Below are 20224 nucleotides of genomic sequence, written 5' to 3'. Positions count from 1 at the left end.
TGAATGGTGGTTTTAGCAGAGGCATTACGTGCAGGAAAGGCAAATCCATAACCAGAATAAGTATCTACTCCAGTAAGAACAAAACGCTGTCCTTTCCACGAAGGAAGTGGTCCAATGTAGTCAACCTGCCACCAGGTTGCTGGCTGGTCACCTCGAGGAATGGTGCCATATCTGGGGCTCAGTGTTGGTTTCTGCTGTTGGCAGATCTGGCAATCAGCAGCAGCTGTAGCCAGGTCAGCCTTGGTGAGTGGAAGCCCATGTTGCTGAGCCCAAGCATAACCTCCATCTCGACCACCATGGCCACTTTGTTCATGTGCCCATTGAGCAATGACAGGGATGGCTGGGGAGAGAGGCTGATTGTCCACAGAACGGGTCATCTTATCCACTTGATTATTGAACTCCTCCTCAGCTGAAGTCACCTTTTGGTGAGCATTTACATGGGACACAAATATCTTCACATCCTTTGCCCATTTGGAGAGATCTATCCACATACTTCTTCCCCAGATGTCTTTCTCACCAATTTTCCAATTGTGATCTTTCCAAGTCCCTGACCATCCAGCCAATCCATTGGCTACAGCCCATGAGTCAGTGTATAATCGTACATCTGGCCATTTCTTCTTGCAAACAAACTGTAATACCATGTGTACTGCCCGAAGTTCTGCCCACTGTGAAGATTTCCCTTCACCTGTGTCTTTCAAGGTTGTCCCAGAAAGGGGTTGTAATGCTGCAGCTGTCCACTTCTGGGTGGTGCCTGCATAACGTGCAGAGCCATCAGTAAACCAGGCTCTAGTCTTCTCCTCTTCGGTCAGTTGATCATAGGGAACACCCCATGAGGCTATAGGTGCATGCTTGGCAGCAGATGGCATTGTAACAGGAGTAGAAACCATAGGCATTTGAGCAACTTCTTCATGTAACTTGCTTGTGCCTTCAGGACCTGCTCTGGCCCGATCACGTATATACCACTTCCATTTGATAATAGACTGCTGCTGTGCACGTCCCACTTTATGACTTGCAGGGTCTGATAGTACCCAGCTCATGATGGGTAGTTCAGGTCGCATAGTGACTTGGTGTCCTATTGTCAGACGTTCAGTTTCCACTAAGGCCCAATAGCAGGCCAAGAGCTGTTTTTCAAAGGGAGAATAGTTGTCTGCAGATGATGGTAGAGCTTTGCTCCAAAATCCCAAAGGCCTTTTCTGTGATTCACCTACAGGGGCCTGCCAGAGGCTCCAAACAGCATCTCTATCAGCCACAGACACCTCAAGTACCATCGGATCTGCTGGGTCATATGGTCCAAGTGGTAGAGCAGCCTGCACAGCAGCCTGGACCTGTTGAAGGGCCTTCTCCTGTTCCAGGCCCCACACAAAGCTAGCAGCTTTCCGAGTCACTTGGTAAATAGGCCTAAGTAACACACCCAAGTGAGGGATGTGTTGTCTCCAGAATCCAAATAGACCCACTAAACGTTGTGCTTCTTTCTTGGTTGTAGGAGGGGCCAGGTGCAATAACTTATCTTTCACCTTAGAAGGAATATCTCTGCATGCCCCACACCACTGGACTCCTAAGAATTTCACTGAGGTAGATGGTCCTTGAATTTTGGTTGGATTTATTTCCCATCCTCTGATACGCATATGTGTTACCAATGAGTCCAAAGTGGTTGCTACTTCCTGCTCACTTGGTCCAATCAGCATAATGTCATCAATATAGTGCACCAATGTGATATTTTGTGGAAGATCCAAACGATCAAGATCCCTTCTAACTAAATTATGACACAGGGCAGGAGAGTTAATATATCCTTGAGGCAAAACTGTGAAGGTATACTGTTGGCCTTGCCAACTGAAAGCAAATTGCTTCTGGTGGTCCTTATGGACAGGTACTGAGAAGAAGGCATTTGCCAGATCAATAGCCGCATACCAGGTGCCAGGAGATGTGTTAATTTGCTCAAGTAACGAAACTACATCTGGTACAGCAGCTGCAATTGGAGTTACTACCTGATTTAGTTTTCGGTAATCAACTGTCATTCTCCATGATCCATCTGTTTTCTGCACTGGCCAGATAGGAGAGTTAAATGGAGATGTGGTGGGAACCACCACCCCTGCATCTTTCAAGTCCTTGATAGTGGCAGTAATTTCTGCAATTCCTCCAGGAATACGATACTGTTTTTGATTCACTATTTTCTTTGGCAGAGGCAACTCTAAAGGCTTCCATTTGGCCTTTCCAACCATAATAGCCCTCACTCTACAGTTCAGGGAACCAATATGAGAATTCTGCCAATTTCTGAGTATATCTATCCCAATTATACATTCTGGAACTGGGGAAATCACCACAGGATGTGTCCGGGGACCTACTGGACCTACCGTGAGTCGGACATCAGTCAAAACTCCATTAATCACCTGCCCTCCATAAGCCCCTACTTTAACTGGAGGGCCACAATGTTTCTTGGGATCCCCTGGGATCAGTGTCAACTCAGAACCAGTATCCAGCAGACCCCGAAAAGTCTGATTATTTCCTTTTCCCCAGTGTACAGTTACCCTTGTAAAAGGCCGTAGGTCCCTCTGGGGAAGAACTGGAGAAAGGGTAACAGCAAAACCTTTGAGTGTCTTATCAAGATCCTTCCTCAGAGGAACCTGGCCACCCCTTCATTCAAGGGGTTCCGGATCTGCAAACTGTCTCAAGTCTGGAAATTGATTCACTGGCCGAGATTGCTGTTTACCACGATCTAATGTAGCCTTTCTTTCATTTGTTTGAGAATTTTTCTGCTTATACAGATCAAACAAATATGCAGTAGGCTTCCTATGTATTTCATTCCTGGAAACACCATGATTGATTAGCCAGTACCAAAGGTCCAAGCGAGTCATGCCATTATAAATTTCACCTCTCCTGTGCTGACCATTACTGGGTATGTTATTATAAACATTCTTTTGTCTACGCTGTCCATTATAATAACTAGGATCACCTTGTCTCTGGCGATTCAATGCTGCCACCTGGCCCTTGTTACCTCGGGATCCAACTAAACCCAGTGAATTTAATTCATCTAATTGAGCAGAAGCATCTCCAATGCTAAGATCTGGCACAAGGAAAAGGGAAAGAACAAAACCCTTCAAATGTGCTGGTGCCCCTCTCACCAATTTGCGTCTTATAGAGCTGGTGAAAGGCATATCTTCTGGACCTTCCCATTGTGGACAATTATGCTTTACACAATATATCCACTCTAGCATTGCAATTTCCCTAAGTCTTAAAATCCCTTCATCAACACTAAGCCACGGAATATCAGGCATCTCCAAGTCATTTCCAGTAGGCCATCTTTTGATAAACACCTCAGCCAACCATTCAAACAAACTTTTGACACCTTTTTTAACTATGCGAGCTTCCGTATTAAACCTAGAATCTCTACTCAGAGGACCCATGTCAATAAACTCAGCCTGCTCTAGTTTTATGTTCCTTCCACCCTTATCCCACACCCTTAAAATCCATTCCCACACATATTCACCAGGTTTCTGCTTGAATGAATTAGCAAACTCATTAAGCTCCTTAGTAGTGTAGCGAATTTCCTCATGGACTATACTTTCTACCTCCCCTCTAGGAGCCTGTTTTGCTTTGAGTCTGGTTACAGGTCTAGAAGAAACTATTGGTGGGCCGTGAGCAGACTCTGCAAAATTAATTTCCTCATGTGGGGAAGGCATTATTTCAAGAGGTGGGGCTGAGGGTACTACTTCCTCAGGTGGGGCAAACCCTTGAGAATCTGAGGATTCAAAATTCTCAGCTTCAACATGGTCTTCCCACACATCCCCGTCCCATGTTGTAGGATCCCATTCTTTGCCAATTAGAGCCCTTACTTTAACTGTCGACACACTCTGAGGCTGAGACTTGAATTTTCTCTGTAGTTCAGCCAACCTTACAATGAGAGTTTCTGTTTGATTTTCTGCAACTTGAGCTCTATTGCTACAAGAGAGAAGATTCTCCTCAAGGACACACTTAGCAACTTTTAGATCGTTTACTTGTGTCTGGAGCCTTTCGATTTTATCACACAACTCCTTCCTTTCATTCATCATTTTTTCCACAGATACTAAGAGCAGCCAGCCAGTAAAATCATTTTTCGATTTTTTCCCCATCTTGTAGAAAGCTTTGTGCACTGAATCACCTAATTCATTAAGAAAATCAAGGGCATTAGCTTCTTTAAGTTCGGAATATAGTTTCAACCATGGGTCTTCAAAATTCTCTGAGCTCCCAGGAGGGAGAGAATCTGGAGAGGTTTCAATATTTGAAAGTGCTGGTGGATCAACAAGCCAATTCCAGTATTTTAAAAGATTCATCCTTGTACTTCTGTTACTCTAGAACCACTCCTGGTACCAACTTCTGTATTAGTCAGGGTTCTCTAGAGTCACAGAACTTATGGATAATTTCTAAATAGTAAAGGAATTTATTGATGACTTACAGTCGGCAGCCCAATTCCCAACAATGTTTCAGTCGCAGCTGTGAATGGAAGTCCAAGGATCTAGCAGTTACTCAGTCTCACGCAGCAAGCAGGCGAAGGAGCAAGAGCAAGAGCTAGACTCCCTTCTTCCAATGTCCTTATATTGTCTCCAGCAAAAGGTGTAGCCCAGATTAAAGGTGTGTTCCACCACACCTTTAATCCCAGATGAAAGGCATAGCCAGATTAAAGGTGTGTTCCTTAACTCGGAGATTCAATCTTCTGGAATCCATAGCCACTATGGCTCAAGATCTTCAAACCAAGATCCAGATAAGGATCTCCAAGCCTCCAGATAAGGGTCACTGGTGAGCCTTCCAATTCCGGATTGTAGTTCATTCCAAATATTGTCAAGTTGACAACCAGGAATAGCCACTACAGCACCTAACAGCATGCATGAATATGCTACTGGGCACCGCTAGCTTCCTTTGATAGATGAGAAAGATGAGACTCAGAGATGCAAAGATCCTTATTTAAAACTGCACAGTAAGGATGAGATGGGCTCAAGTCTGTGCAGTTGAGACTCTGAGCCTATTCGGAGCTGGCCATGTCCCCGAGAATCAGAGCATTTGATAGGAGGAAGCAGACTCACCATCAAACTCAGGGATCCGCTTGTGCCCACATAGGCGTCCATATTTGCCCCGTGTTCACAGTGTATGTGGGGGTGCCAGGGGCGCTTACTACAGATGTGGGGGGCTCTGATTCAGGAGTCAGCCTTCTCAAAGGCATGGTGCTTTCTAGAATGTCCAGGGTGCTGGATGCGGTCAGCAGTGGTGGAAGGAGGCCCGGGCTTCCTACTCACAGGAGTAGGAACACTGAGCTTGCTCTCCGTGGAAGCTAATCCCTGAGTGGGAGCCTGCCATGAGCACACCTTTCCTGATCCTTGCCTCCTTCCCTGTCCCCTTTCTTCTCTCCTGTGTTTCTTGAAGCCACCTTCCCGATACACCCTGTCCCCTGTCCTTGGGTGTGAGGAGAGGGGGCTGAGGAAGAGGTAAATGCAATACTCCCAGTGGGTGTGGCTGAGCAGCCCCAGGAGCATACCCTCAGTGTGTGTGGAGGAGTAAAGGGAAGAAGACTGGGCCAGAGAGTTCTTTAGAGGCTGACCATGTATGCCAGCCACATGGAGTGGGGGATGGGTCCCTGCATGATTATTCCAGACCTTTCTCTGACTTGGTCTTTCCTCTGCCTCATCCCTTCCACCACAGGTGCTCCAAGACTGCCCTATTCTGGGGTTTTGCATCTGTAGTACCCCCTGGGATACACATCAGTTCACCCTCTTCCTGGCCACTTTTCTGCATGTATGCCTTGCATACTTAATGCTGGAGTTAGTGTCACCTGGTCTCCAGGGTTGTGCCAGAAACCGAGTGGGAACTCATGAGGTACTTTCCTGGCGACCAAGGATTACTTTCCTGGTAATCTTTGATGCTTGGATACTGCCTCCCTTTTGCCTGGCGGTTCACTCCGGTCTCCTTATCTGCAGACAGTGTCCTGGCAGAGAGGAGGCCATTCATTCCCAGCATGCTCAAGAGCTTGTCCCAGCTCAGCATCAGTAGCCAGGACCGGAGATGGGCAACCCTCAGAACCTAAAGCTGTGGTGAATAGCCTGAAGCCCCCAGTGCCTCATTAACACCACAACTGCGTGTTATACTTTCATGTGATCCAACTAGGGAAATTGCACCCTGCGCTGCGAAGGGAGCAGCTCAGATCGTGCATACCCCACCCTGGCAAGCGGCTTCTCATCAAGCCCCAGTTCCTGAAGCCCTGGACTGCTCAGGCTCGTGATGAGTGCTTCCCGGCATACGTGCAGAATATCACTTTGCACATTCATAACTTAACATTATGCAGAGGTTCATCAAATTTGATTTCCCTTCCCTCCGAGGAGAATGTTTCAGCCCTGCTGCTCTGTTCTATTTTCTTCCTCTCCCCCCCACCCCGCCCCCCTTGCTCTTTGCCTACAAGCAGCTCTGAGCATGTGGCTTTGTTGCATGGCTTTTGCAGGGCAGCTGAGAGACACTCAGGAGAGCCGCTGGGAAACAGAGTGCTGTGGTCTGACCTGGCTCTTCACTGCTGTGTGACTTGGCTCTAGGCAGCAAACAACTCTGGGCCTGTGTCTTCTGCACATAAAGAGAATCCAGGTCCCTTGGCATCTGGAAATGCTGACATTTTGTTCCCCTGTGGTGTAATGGGCTCAAGGCCCCGCATGAGAAGGCAGAGGGGAGAGGGAGAGGGAGAGGGAGAGGGAGAGGGAGAGGGAGAGGGAGAGGGAGAGGGAGAGGGAGAGGGAGAGGGAGAGGGAGAGGGAGAGGGAGAGGGAGAGGGAGAGGGAGATAAGCTTGGAAACCACCTGCTTAGGTTAGAGGCAGGATAGTGCTTCAGATGGGTTGTTAATCTTGTAACAGCTCAGCCTGACCCACACCCCCTAAGCACCCCAAGTGTGACTGACTTATTAATGCCCACAGAATCTCTAGGAGGTATGGAAAAAGTGTTGTCCCTACTTTACATATGCCAAGTTGAGTCCCAGAGGGGTGCTGTGATTTGTCCAAGGCCACACAGCTGGCTAGTACCATCCCAGGCCACATAGTTACCATGGCATTTAATCTTGGTCCTTGATGACTATTGTGTGGCAAGGACAGAGTAGCCTTGGCAGAGGAGTCTCCGGGTAGAGGAGCCTGGGTGGAGGAGCCTCAATGTGAGAGGCAGGCAGGGCCAGCACACGCAGGCTGGGAAGTGTGAGCACCTGGCTCATCACAGCACAGTGTTGGTTCCCACTTCCCCATTGTCACCATCAAGAAAGGAGTCTGCATCCCACCCTCTATATCCCCGTGGGGTCTGGAAACTGCTGCTCTGGGAAGCTGTTGGGCAGATCGGCCTGGGCTGTCTCTTCCCTACCTCATTCCCACTCTTACCCAGGTCCTTTTGGAATTTTCTCAACAAGAGTCCTTCAAAGGTGTGAGGGGCTGTTAGGTGGGTTCTGAGTGGCTAGGGGCTTTGAAACATTGTGTGTGTGTACATGTAAACACATGTATGTGCACACGTGTTAACACATAGCATTCTCATGGGAAAGGGCAGGTCATACCACCAGGCTGGCTGACCCAGCCCCTGAAAACTGGCAACTGGGAGTGGTATGTCCTAAATCTATGAAGCCTCTAGAATTCTAAAGGCTTCTTGCCCACTGTCTTGCTGCCAGCTGTCCCCAAGGAGAGAGTCGTAACTGGCCTCCTGGGGAGTGGGTGGGAGCTGTTGAAGGTAGGCACATATTTGCAAATCAGGGGTTCTTTTAAATACTCAAATGCTCAGATCTGGTTTAACAGCATGTGAGAGGAAATAAGACCTGTTGGGTCAGACCCTGGAGAGAACTCCACCACACTGACCAAGCAGCCTGCCTCCCTGTGGGTGCGGCAGCCTCTGAGGAACCAGGAGCCCAGAGCTGTTGAGAGGACACTCCCACTCGGGTGGCCTCCTGCCACCTGCTTCCCTCCTGCTTCTTGGCTCTTCTGATGACTCATAGCACATGCTCATTCCTTGACTCAGCTCGAGGCATGCAGCTCACTCTGCTCGCCCTGTGTGTCAGCCTTTCCCGAAGGGAGCTCACTCTTGCTCTGCAGCCCGACCCAGCCCCTGGATCCACAAGGGCTCTGCAACACCAACATTGTTAATTAGCAGCAGGTCAGCCGGGGTTTCCCATGGCAGCCGTGTCTTCTAGCTCTCTGCCTGCCCTGAGCCCTGAGTCAGTGGAATCAGACTTTGAGTTGAGTCTGCGAGCTACGCTTGGTGGCAGAAATTGTGGGAGTGAGAATGGCAAGTTCAAAGCCTGCCTGGCCTACAGAGTAAGTTCAAGGGCAACTTAATGAGACTCTGACTTTAAAAAAAAAAAAGTAATAAATAAATTTAAATTTTAGAAAAGAGGGTGCTGGATGTGATAGCAGATGCTTTAGCCCCAGCACGTGGGATGCAGAGGCAGATGCAGTTCTGCAAGTTTGAGGCCAGCCTGGTCTTCATAGTGAGACCCTATCTCAAAAATGAATGAATGAATGAATGAATGGCATAGGTTTAATCATTAGTACTGCAAATATCTATACACATACACATATACATGCACATATACAGCATATATGTGTGAATACATATATGAGAAAACAAGTAGAATAACCTTAGGGGCACGAGTACCCTCACCAAGTTGCTTCACCTCTGGGGAGTCCTGTTGTCTGGCTGGGGAGTGAGTGTGTCCTACCTCCCAGCATGGTCACAAGGTGACTGGAGACTTAGTAGGAGCATCCTCTCTTGCTCCCCGCTAGACTTCTGAGATCTCCCTCTGCACAGGGAGAATAATACTACCCCCTTAGGAAGAGGGGCATCCTTCAAGCCAGTGTTTCCTATCCCTGTAATCATCCTAGCAGAAGAGTAGGGACTCTGGGTCTCTCCTTTGATCTATCTGACTTCTAAAACAGTGGGCCCCAAGGAATTGGAATTTTCTGGGAATCCCATACTGAAGTCTGCTGCTTCCAGGGAGTGGCCTGTCTCCTAGGGAGAGATTTCACAGGGTACTTGTACTGGCTAGTTTTGTGTCAACTTGACACAGGCTGGAGTTATCACAGAGAAAGGAGCTTCAGTTGAGGAAATGCCTCCATGAGATCCAGCTGTAAGGCATTTTCTCAATTAGTGATCAAGGGGGAAAGACCCCTTGTGGGTGGGACCATCTCTGGGCTGGTAGTCTCAGCTCTATAAGAGAGCAGGCTGAGCAAGCCAGGGGAAACAAGCCAGTAAGGAACATCCCTCCATGGCCTCTGCATCAGCTCCTGCTTCCTGACCTGCTTGAGTTCCAGTCCTGACTTCCTTGGTGATGAACAGCAATGTGGAAGTGTAAACTGAATAAACCCTTTCCTCCCCAACTTGCTTCTTGGCCATGATGTTTGTGCAGGAATAGAAACCCCGACTAAGACAGTACTGAAGGCTTATCAGACACCTTGTAGACCAGACCAGACCAGACCAGACCAGACCAGACCAGAGCCCACACAGTGATGGACAGACAGACAACACCTTGATATGGACACATCTTACCCTCTATTTAAACCAAACCTCCTTCCAGGGCTTCAAAGATGGTTGTTTGGGGTTTGGGATCATCATTTTTCTGTTAGATCCTCTTCTCAATGTGGCCACATTGAGTGAGTCTCTTTTCTCTGTGTCACATGGAGTAGAAACCATTGCAAAAGTCCCTCCCTGAAGCCAGCTCTCAGAAACGGCATTTCCCAGACGGTCACAAAGCAAGCTGCCTTGCATGTCAGGGGCCTACATGGGACATTGTCATTCCTGCATGGTGAAGGGTACCTCTGCCTGCTCAGTGGCCAAACATCTCAGCAGTCCCAAAGGGTGTTCTGAGTTCACCCCAGCACCACAATCCCTTCTTCTGCCTGCTACCGGGCTGCGTGGAAGGCCTCTCTCCCATCCTCACTTCCCACTCATGACACTACCCACGCCAATCTGTCTCTCAGGCCCTCCACAACCCACTAAGGCACTCTCAACATCGAGTGCAACACACTCTAACATGACTGCCCAGTCCTGGCTTTTGAGATCTGTTGCCCTGGTTCTGTAGCTCCCACTTCAGGCAACCCCAGTCAACTATTCCCCTGTTGCTCTTCCTGGTGTTTTCCCAGGGGCGATTTCTGCCCTTTCCACTTGCAGGGTATCTGGAGGACTCTTTGAAACACAGCAGTGCAGTAACTGAGGCAGAACTGACCACCCACAGAGATCACTCAGAGTGTGGACATGGTCTTCTTTATTTCCTACCCTCCTCTCCTTGGTATTGCTGAGTGCCATGCTTCCTTAGGCCAGGGAGCCCTCCTCTTCTTCCCTCAGTGACCACATGGCTTGGGACACCCACATCTCAGAATCCCACTCTTTGATGCAGCTACACTTCCTATTTCAGCATCTAAACGTGACTGCCCATCAGCATGGCTAAACTTACTCACATGCTTGCCCCCCAAACGGAGCCTACTTGCTTCTCTGCCCCAATTGCATGTTTCTTTCATAGGTGTTCAAACTGGTGAAAACAGGGTCCCTGGTCCCATAGCTCTTCTTACCCCAAGACCAGTGAATTCTCATCAACACAACTAGACCTCTGCCTTAGTCCCTGTTTTATTTCTGTGAAGAGACAGCATGACTAAGGCAACTCTTACAAGAAAGTTTTTAATTGGGGGTTGGCTTACAGTTTCAGAGGCTTAGCCTGTTCTCATCACGGCAGGGAGCATGGTGCTGGAGCAGGATTCAAGAGCTACATCCTGATACATAGGCAGCACACAAAGGCACTGGGCATGGCCTGGGCTCTTTGAAACCACCAATCCCACCCCCAGTGACACACTTCCTCCAGCAGGGCCATGCCCCCTAATCCTTCTGATCCTTCTCAAATAGTTCCACTTTCTGATGACTAAAGCACCACAGACTCCCTTACCCATGTGCCACCTCTGCAGCTTCAGGGACCCATGAAACATGGGAAGTTACAGAAGTCAGAGAATCATTGGTCCATTTTTGACTCCCAGTAGCTGTTGCTCAGCAATGCTCTGATGTGACCAGGATAATGGCCCCTCCTCTCCATCCAGAGTGCTGATGGGACTTCCTTGGTCCTCAGGGCATCATGGGAACATCCCAGCCTTGCCCTGTGTTCTGCCTCATTCTTTGCCTGCCCTGGTGTCTCTGATCTATTTGCACTCTGGGCATCCAAGCATGAGCACATGATCATACCAAGGCATCATGGCTTGTGGACAGCTGGCTGTGCTCCTTCCCCATGGGAGCAGTCCTCAGGATGGTGGAAGGGTCTCCTCCCCATGAATCAGGAGGTCTCATGCTGTCCATGGAGCCTTGCAATAGGAGGAAGCCTGTGGACACCTTGAAGGAGGCATGGAAGATTGGCATTTGGAGGGGACTAATGCTGGAGACTTCATATATTTCCACCCTTGCCATTCACAAGATGTCTGCATGCCTCTCTGCAGAAATGGAGACAAAATAAAGCACTCTTCAAGACCAGGCCAGAACTGAATGTGGTGGGGGAACTGCTCTTTCCTGATATATTCCAAATGACTCATCATGCAAAAGAAAGGGAAAAATTTCGAAAATAAGATATCTTTAAGACCCATCATGTTCTCCTTCTCTTGGAGCTGCCCTTTTGGTGGGATGCCGTGGAATCTTCATTTACCATCTGCAGGTCATTTATTTCTTGTATTCCTTTTAATTCTATCCTTCACTCCTTTCTAAATTGACCATTTAAAACCAATGTGTTTTCAGTCCTCTGGGGCTGTCTTCTGGATCTGTAACTTCTGAGTCTCAGATCTAGCTTTGAGGAGGCTTTGATGGGACTTCTCGGGGCTCCTTGCAGGGCACTGCTCCAGGCTGGGGTCCTTGAAATTGTTATTCCAGGGAGGAGTGTGTCCCCCAGGATTTAGAGATTGGTGCCCAGAAGATCCCAACACCTTTGAATTGCACCAATTGATCCTGCGGATCCACACCAGCATTGGAAGGCATGACAGAGAGTGGGGTGGGGGTGGGGGTTGTCCATAGGGTAGGAAATGGTGGAGGGAGTGTGAGAAGAACATCTGGAAGCAACATCTGGAAGAAATGGCTACTTCCTGAACTCCTCAGCTTCTTCCTACCAACTAGCTGGGCAGAGAAACAGTTGTGGGAAGGTCTTGAGCCATGCCTCAAAGCCAGGAGAGCCAGGCTTAGCAGTTGTTCTGAGATTCAACTGGGATTTGCAACCTACAGTATGGACCTCCATGGAGCCCATGAGAAAGCATAATCTAGCGGATTCTCAGAGTCTACGTAATTGTGGCTTTGGGTGATATCTGTGCCCATTAAGTTTGGGAAACATTGGGCTGTGAAGCAGAACAGATAGCCATCCTCAGGATCCCAGGAGGCAATGTGGCCAGCAAGGGTCAGCAGTTGGGCAGGGACTACCTAAAGTGTTCAGAATTGAAATGTATTCTTGGTGGATTTGTCCTTTGATGAGTATGAAGTGTACTTCCCTATCTCTTTTGATTAGTTTTGGCTGAAAGTCTATTTTATTAGATATTAGGATACCTACTCCAGCTTGTTCCATGGGTCCATTTGCTTGGAAAACTTTTTTTTAGCCTTTTACTCAGAGTGGAGTGTCTATCTTCGTTGCTGAGTTGTGTTTCTTGTATGCAGCAGGCTGATGGATCCTGTTTATGCATCTACTCTGTTAGCCTATGTCTTTTCATTGGAGGAATGGAGAGATATTACCACTGATTGTTAGTTCTTATTATTCTGATGGTGGTATTTGTGTGTGTGTGTGTGTGTGTGTGTGTGTGTGTGTGTGTGTGTGTGTGTGTAAGAGAGAGGGGGCTCTCTTCTTTTGGTTTGTTGGCATGAAGTTATTCATTTCTGTTTGCAAACATCTTCAGAACAGAAATGGCGGCCAGTGCAGGCTCTCTAGCTGATGCTGGTGGCAGTTCAAGCCTACGTGGGATGCATGTGCAGGGGTGCATACTGAAAATGGAGAGGAAGAGATCCTTTCTCACAGAAGCATGGAGTCAGATAGTGCCGGCAGTGGCTGGAAACAACTGGCCTGGGGTCAGGGAAGGGAGGCTGGCTTTGAGGATGGTTCTGATGGGATATTGTGCAATGAGGCCATGCAGGGAATGAGGCAAAGCTGATGATGGGTCCTTGCCCACCTTGTCCATCTTGGCTCCATTTGGCTGCAGCCCATCTAACCACATGAGAAGATTCGACCTGCAGAGGTCTACTGTGCCCTCGTTTCTTCTCCCTCTCTGAGAGCCAGGTGTTAGTGTTCAGGGCCCCTCTGCACTGCCACCCTCCCCTGTTGCTCTTTTGCTTTCTGGACACTGCTCTTGGCTTTGACCATGACTGCCCTTGGACCTGGGAGAGCAACTCAGTGGCTTCGGTGATGTGACCATCAGTGAGTCAGTCCACTGACAGCTCAAAGTCTTTCCTCTGCGTCCTTCAAAACATGAATGTTGGCGCAGGCAAGGCAGAGGAGGCCTCTCATCCCAGCATGCAAGAGACTTGGAACAGGAGGATCTCAAGTTCAGTGCCAGGCTGTATAATGGGACCTTGTCTCAGAAGTCATCAAGAAAGCTAACTGGGATGATGGAAGAAGGGCACACGTGCTAATGCAGCAAAGGAGCACCTCTCTATAACTGGAGCTTTGTGGTGACACTGGGTGTGTTGCCGATGACGAGAAGACTCTCGGCTATGGGAATAAAGAGGGCAAATGGCAATGGAAGTTGTGGATGGATGAGTTTGCCTGGTGCTACCCACATACAGCGTTAAGCAGCAGGTAATAGATGCCCACCCACTGGATGGAGGAATTGAGACAGGGGACATGGAAGACATGTACAGATCTAAGCAGCCAGCACAAGGTAGAGCCACAACTCAGGAGAACCTGAGGCCTGGGAAGGTACACGTGCCACATCCAATGTCCCTGTTCCCGCCTGCCACCCATCAGAGTGTGGGTTCTGCCAAGCCCCTTTCAGTCCTTTTAGACACTTTCTGGGTCTCTTCACACAAAGCAGAATTACTTCCCAAGAAATTTCTGCTCAAATCACCTTGTGACATTTGCAGCTGTTTTCAAGCAAGAGCTTGATGTCCCTGGGGAATGTCGTGGCCAGGAGCAGCCAGGTTGCAGGCTACTGTGTGAGGACCAGCAGAGACTTGGAACATGAGATGACATCTGACCCAACAAACCAGACCAAAGCCTAGCCCTGCCGGGAATCGCACTGCCCTACCCCCCACTGCCTTTGCTTTTCTCTTCTCTCCTCTTAACTTTTGTTGAGACAGGGTCTTGCTTTCAAATTCATGATGCCCCTGTCTCAGCCTCCTCCGCTCCCAGCTTCTGTGTAGAGTCAGTTCTGGTAGATTCTCCAGTGCAGGTCCACATCTGCTGGCCCTGCGGAGCTGTGGCAGAGCTTGTACCTTAAAGAGAAGGGCTGAGCTTAAAGTGGCTCTGGGTGGCAGCCGACCACCCTTCTACTACAGCCTTCTGGGGGCTGAGTGTCTGCTTCCAGCAGGAAAACACAGGATCCAAGTGACATCTGAAGATCTGGGACACTGGGGTGGGATGAACTGTGGACCTCAGTTCAACAGTGACCAGGCAGTGAGACTCTGTAGCTCCCAGCTCCCCTTTACCTCATCTTCCCTATGTGTTTGGTGGGTGCAGTGGTTGTCGTTGCTGTATTAGTAATAGCAGCCACCACATCGTGGCCTCTGCTGTTAGTAATGACAGCCACCAGAGCACCTCTAATAGTTGTTTCAAGAACTAAATAAAGCCCAGGAGCTGATACAATATGAGGAAGGAAGACCCACATGGGGTTTAAAACTCCATTTATTATATGTAAGTACACTGTAGCTGTCTTCAGACACTCCAGAAGAGGGAGTCAGATCTCATTACATATGGTTGTGAACCACCGTGTGGTTGCTGGGGTTTGAACTCAGGACCTTCGGAAGAGCAGTCAGTGCTCTTAGCCGTGGAGCCATCTCTCCAGCCCTGTTTAAAACTCCTAATGGGTAACTTCTAGCAATAGCCAAGTTGAGACCCACTGGGTTGGCACAAGCAACCTTCTGACAGGAATTAATTTTATTTATATATGTGTGTAGCGCATCCCCCTTTGTCCCTGTTTCCCTCTTTCCTTCCCTCTCTATCTTCTTCCTCTTCTTTTCCCCTTCCCGTGCACGTGTGTGTGTGTGTGTGTGTGTGTGTGTGTGTGTGTGTGTGTGTGTGTGTGTGTGCAAGCCCTGGCCATGTGTATGGTTACTGATTGCTTTGCAGCCCAATTGTCCCTTGAATACCTGTTTCTTTTCCATAGATGGGAAAAGTGGTGCCCATATCTCAGGGTGTGGGCAACAGGTAGAAGGCTACTTTGAAAGTTGTCATGGTGCTTCTCCAGCCCTGGGTATGCTCTGCTCTGCCTGCCTTCTCATTCCAGTCTTGGGGTTTTCTTTTGTTTCTTTCCAGGATTGAGAAGGGGGACGTGAGTGAAGAGGAAGACTTCCGCCTTGCCTGCCGCCACGAGAGATACCCGACCCGTAAGTGCCACGTGGTGGACAGGGAGCTGTAGCAGCAGTCTCCTCCCGACACACACCACACATGGGAAGCCTGGCAGCTCCGGGCCTGGCCTGACATCCCCAGTGGCCTTTGAGATCAGCCCTGGGTGGGATCCACCGAGGCAGGGAGAAAAACATTGGACAGATTAGCTTAGGGGCTCCGAGCACATTCACTTCACCAGCCTCACTCTGACGGACACATTAGGAAGGATGCGGGGCAGCCAGGAGAACAAGTGTCAGCTCCAGACGACAAAGGGAGGCAGAGCTGAGTGTTCCTCACATCAGATAGGAGCTGCCAAAGACAGCAGGTGAGGCAGTCACATCTCAGTGAGCAGCTTTCCCTTGCCAGCTCCATTGCATATGTGTGCTTTCCAAGCTTCCACGATCCCTAACTTCTAACTCCCACAGGCAGGAAGCTTAGCAGGTAAGTGACTTAAGCCTCAGAGAGGTAGAGACTTGCCCCAGGTCACACATCCTTGCTAGTTAGCACAGACCTCTGCTCTGGAGGCTTCAGTCTATACCTGAGTCTCTCTCTATGCTTGAAGGCTAGGAGTACTGGGAGCTGAATGTAAAGTCTGAGCCCCCTACCCTCAGTGCTCTCTGTCTCTATTTACCTATGTGTCTATGTATGTATATGCTCATCTGTCTCTATATCTATGTGACTATCTGCCTGCTTGTCTGTCTGTTTATCCTTCCATCTATATATCCGTCACCTCTCATCTATCTCTCCACTTATTATCTACCATATATGTATCTTCCGTTGGAGCCTCTGACTGCCTCATCTGTTGTCTCTGCTGACCTTTCTGTCCACTCTTGCCTCTCTGTCCATGCACATGCCTCTGCAGTGAGCTCAGGGTCAGAGGTAGAGAGGGCTGTGCTAGCTGCAGGCAGGGCAGCTTGGAAGCTGGAGTAAGCCCCCGTTTCCGGGAGAACACAATGGTAGCTTGAACGTGACCATGGGGACACATAGATTTGGGGGCTTTCTGGTGGCATTGTCAGAGTGGATCAGACTGGGCTCCTCTGGGATCAGACCTGACACATCTCACACATGCACACTTACTCACACACACAGAGTCTCTCTCGCACATACACACTATGTCTCTTACACTCATACACTCTCTCTCATAACTCAAACACACATACACAGTCTCTCTTACACTCACATACTCTCATACACACTCATATACACACACACACACATACACGCTCACAAATACATACTCACATACACTCACACACATATATACTGTCTCTTTTACACTCATACACACGCTCTCATACACACTCACATATGCATACACACACACACACACATACACTCACAATGACAATAACAGGCTGTATCCACTGAACTTCATTTTGCTTAGGGGACCCAGATATCATAAGCTGGAATGGACTTGGGACTCAAGGAAGAGGTGAGCAATTGGTTCTAGCTGAGAACATCAGGGCAGTGACACAGGCCTGATACTGTCCCAGCTATGACAGGAATTTCTCAGGTCACTGGTGGTGGCTACCAGAGTGTGGAGCCATGCTGTTGCTAGCTGGCACTCAGCAGGTATGCCCACCCCCGCCATGATCATTAGAGCAAGAGCAGGGAGAGAGGAGCCTTGGGGTCACACAGAACTTCTGCAGGAACCTTCAAAGGTGTGTGTCACCATCAATAGAAGAGTTTGGTAAGAAGTCTTGTGGCTTTGCTGGTGTTGAGTCTGGGGGCTGTGGGGGCATCTCTGAGGTAGAAGGTGGATGGAGGGAGAGCACAGGCCCACTGGAGGGATGTGAACTTCATGGCTGGTGCTGAGACACTACAAGATCATCTCTGGAGAAGGGCACGTGCAGGGATCTGTGCCCAAAGGCTACAAAGAGTGAATAGGGAAGGCTTTCTCCATTCTGGCTTCACAGGAGAGAAAGGAGTCTCAGTTCCCAAGCATCTCTGTTCAGTGTCCTCCATTAGGGCAGACAGTAGAGATGGCCATGCTCCTGGGGCTTGTGGGGACCACCAGGAGTCCTGAGGATGGATGCCTGTGACAAAGCAGGGATTGGCTTCTCTAAAGAAGTCGTTTCTATGATGCATGTGAGACATTCACTTGTTCCCTTACTTATCCATCCACCCACCCATTACCCAATCCATCCATCCATCCATCCATCCATCCATCCATCCATCTCTCCATCTATCCATCTATCCATCCATCCATCTCTCCATCTCTCCATCCATCCATCCATCCATCCATCCATCCCTCCATCTCTCCATCCATCCATCCATCCATCCATCCATCTCTCCATCTATCCATCCATCCATCTCTCCATCCATCCATCCATCCATCCATCCATCTCTCCATCCATCCATCCATCCATCCATCCATCCATCCATCCACACATCCATCTATCCATCTATCCACCCACTCATCCATCCATCTATCCATCCACCCACCCATCATCCATCCATCCATCCATCCATCCACTCTCTTATTTAATCACTCACTCATTTATCCCTGCTCATAGGCTCCTCTGGGCCCCAGAAGTCTGTAGGACAGCAAGGCCCATTCTGTTGCTGCACAGTGCGGCAAGAGCCATGGTGGAATCCCCACTAGCCAGAGACATCAGGGTGTGGCACCTTATCTAGGGCACAGTACAGGGGCTTGAGAGGATGAGCTCTTTCATTCACTGAGTCAATTCAGCCCGGTGGATGACAGAACAAAGAACCCTAGGAGGCCAAGAATAGCTTTGGCCAGACATGGTGGCACGTTCCTGTCATCCCAGTATTCACAGGCCAAGGTAGGAAGATCATAAGTTTGAGGCCAGCCTGGACTGCATGGTGAGACCTTGTCTCAGCAAACCAAAAGACTGGGCTTACCCAATATCATATAGTCAGGCAGTAACAGAGGGGATGAAGGCTCAGTAGTGTGGAGGAACTGTCCGTGTGGACCCATCTCTCCAGGCTGGGTCCCGAGGATGGGAACCCAGCAAGAGTAGAGTGCTAACAGCCTAGAGAAGCAGCCGGTCCCCAGAACCCGGCCTCTTAGCGGCTGTGGGGTTGCTGCCCAGAAAATATTTTGGAATCGCTTGGGCGAGTTTTGCAATATTTCCTCATGAAGCAGCTGCTCAGATCCTGCCGGGCACAGCTTGCCGGCAGGAGGCATGGGGGAGGAGGGTGTCAGGGAGCCACATTATTAAACACTTGCTGTGTGCGCTCAGCAAAGCTCCTGCCTGCTAGCTCTTTGATGACTGATCCGGACGTAAGAAGGAAGAATTACTAGGCAACTTTGCTGAGCAGAGAGACCTCACATAATCCAGTCTGCGATGAAACCCAGCTCGGCACTGGAGATGTTTCTGTTCACCGAGGGCTCCAGCTCATGCCTCAGGACCCCGGCCTCACCATCCTCCTCCCTTTTGCCACCTTAGGCAGCAGCTGCACCATGTTTAAGCTCTTTCACTTCCTAGGACCTTTGTACTTGCTAGATGCTCTCCCTCTAAAGCTTCGTGTGGTTCGCTTTGTCTCCTAAGCTGTGGACTAGTTTCCCAGGTGCCAGGTTCTTTCCTTCCCAGCATCTGACTCTCCCCGACTCACCCTGCTTCCCATTTCTCTCATCTCTCTGATAAACACCTTGTCCATCTTGTCCATGTCTCTAGCCCAAGCACCCAGTTCAGCAAGTACCACGCAGTTGGTGCTCAGCGCTTGCCACTGCACCTCGGAGCATCTCCCACAACTTCCTCCCAGAGCAGCTAGTCTGACAAGAAGAGTTATATAAACTTTCTTTCACTTCTAACTACTGCCAAAGTTGCTATTTCTCCCTTGGTCCTTCTATGATTTGATTCTGCCACAGTTTCTTGCTCTGCTCTGCAGTGCCACCAGCTAGTTTGGGAGCACATCAGATGTGACATTTGATGGAATTGATGCTGCCATCCGATCTGGGTATCTGTGTCATCCTCTGGGGTGACTGGGGTTTGCAGCGCACGGCTCCTGTCAAGTCTGATGCCTTGGACAAGCCTTTGATTTGCCAGGTGTGTCGTGAGGCAGGGCTCTGCAAGAGCCTGTCATTGTCAGGACACAGAGGCAGCTTGTGGGAGCTCTGTCAAGATGGGCTTTGGCCATAGCTGTCCCCCAGAACAGCACAACGAATTTTAAGGAAGACTTTCTGTGGGCCTAGAGCAACTTGGCATTTTGATTAGATCAAAATCAAATTCAATAGAACACTGCGAGAGTTGTTTCTGTTATTAAAATGGAAGCAGACCAGACCATATTTTCAAAATAAATATCAAGGCCAATTTCCTGGACTCAGACAGGCACGCAGCTTGAGGACATCTGAGACCCTGCCATCTGGAGGTCAGGGGTCCCAGCTGGAGTTAGTGCTGCTGTGCTGGGGTGGAGAGTCGAATGGAGAATGATCCCGGTTCAAGCTAGGTTTCTTCTGTATTTTGCTTTGAGGTAGAATTTCACTATGTAGCCCAGGCTGGCCTCAAACTTGTCATTTTCCTGTCTCCACCACCTGGATTGGGATGGCAGGTATGTGGCTATGTTCCCAGCAGGCTTCTGTATTTAAAATGGGCTGCCTGTGCCCTTGGGGCCCACTGGTCGCAGAGCCAGTTCAGAGTGGCTCCTGCCTGCTGCAGTCTGCTTGGTCATAGACTGGGAGGACATTGCTGTGTCTAGGGCCAATCTCCCTGACCCATCTTTTTGAGATACAAGCCTGACTC

General features: G+C 49.2%; 1 protein-coding gene across 4 annotated transcripts in view; it reads left to right on the top strand.

Annotated features, from left to right (window-relative positions):
• The window catches only part of Gsg1l (GSG1-like), a 204346-nt gene that overhangs the window by 175584 nt on the left and 8538 nt on the right, over window positions 1–20224 (top strand). For all 4 annotated transcript variants that reach the window (XM_030242625.1, XM_030242626.1, NM_001358885.1 and 1 more), the window contains one exon: window positions 15444–15514. In XM_030242625.1, the coding sequence (XP_030098485.1) occupies window positions 15444–15514 (71 nt within the window). The remainder of the gene's footprint in view (window positions 1–15443; window positions 15515–20224) is intronic.

Source organism: Mus musculus, chromosome 7 (assembly GCF_000001635.26).
Source record: "Mus musculus strain C57BL/6J chromosome 7, GRCm38.p6 C57BL/6J".
Taxonomy (NCBI): domain Eukaryota; kingdom Metazoa; phylum Chordata; class Mammalia; order Rodentia; family Muridae; genus Mus; species Mus musculus.
The sequence above is the reverse complement of the archived record's forward strand: the minus strand, read 5'-3'. Positions and strand labels throughout refer to the sequence as shown.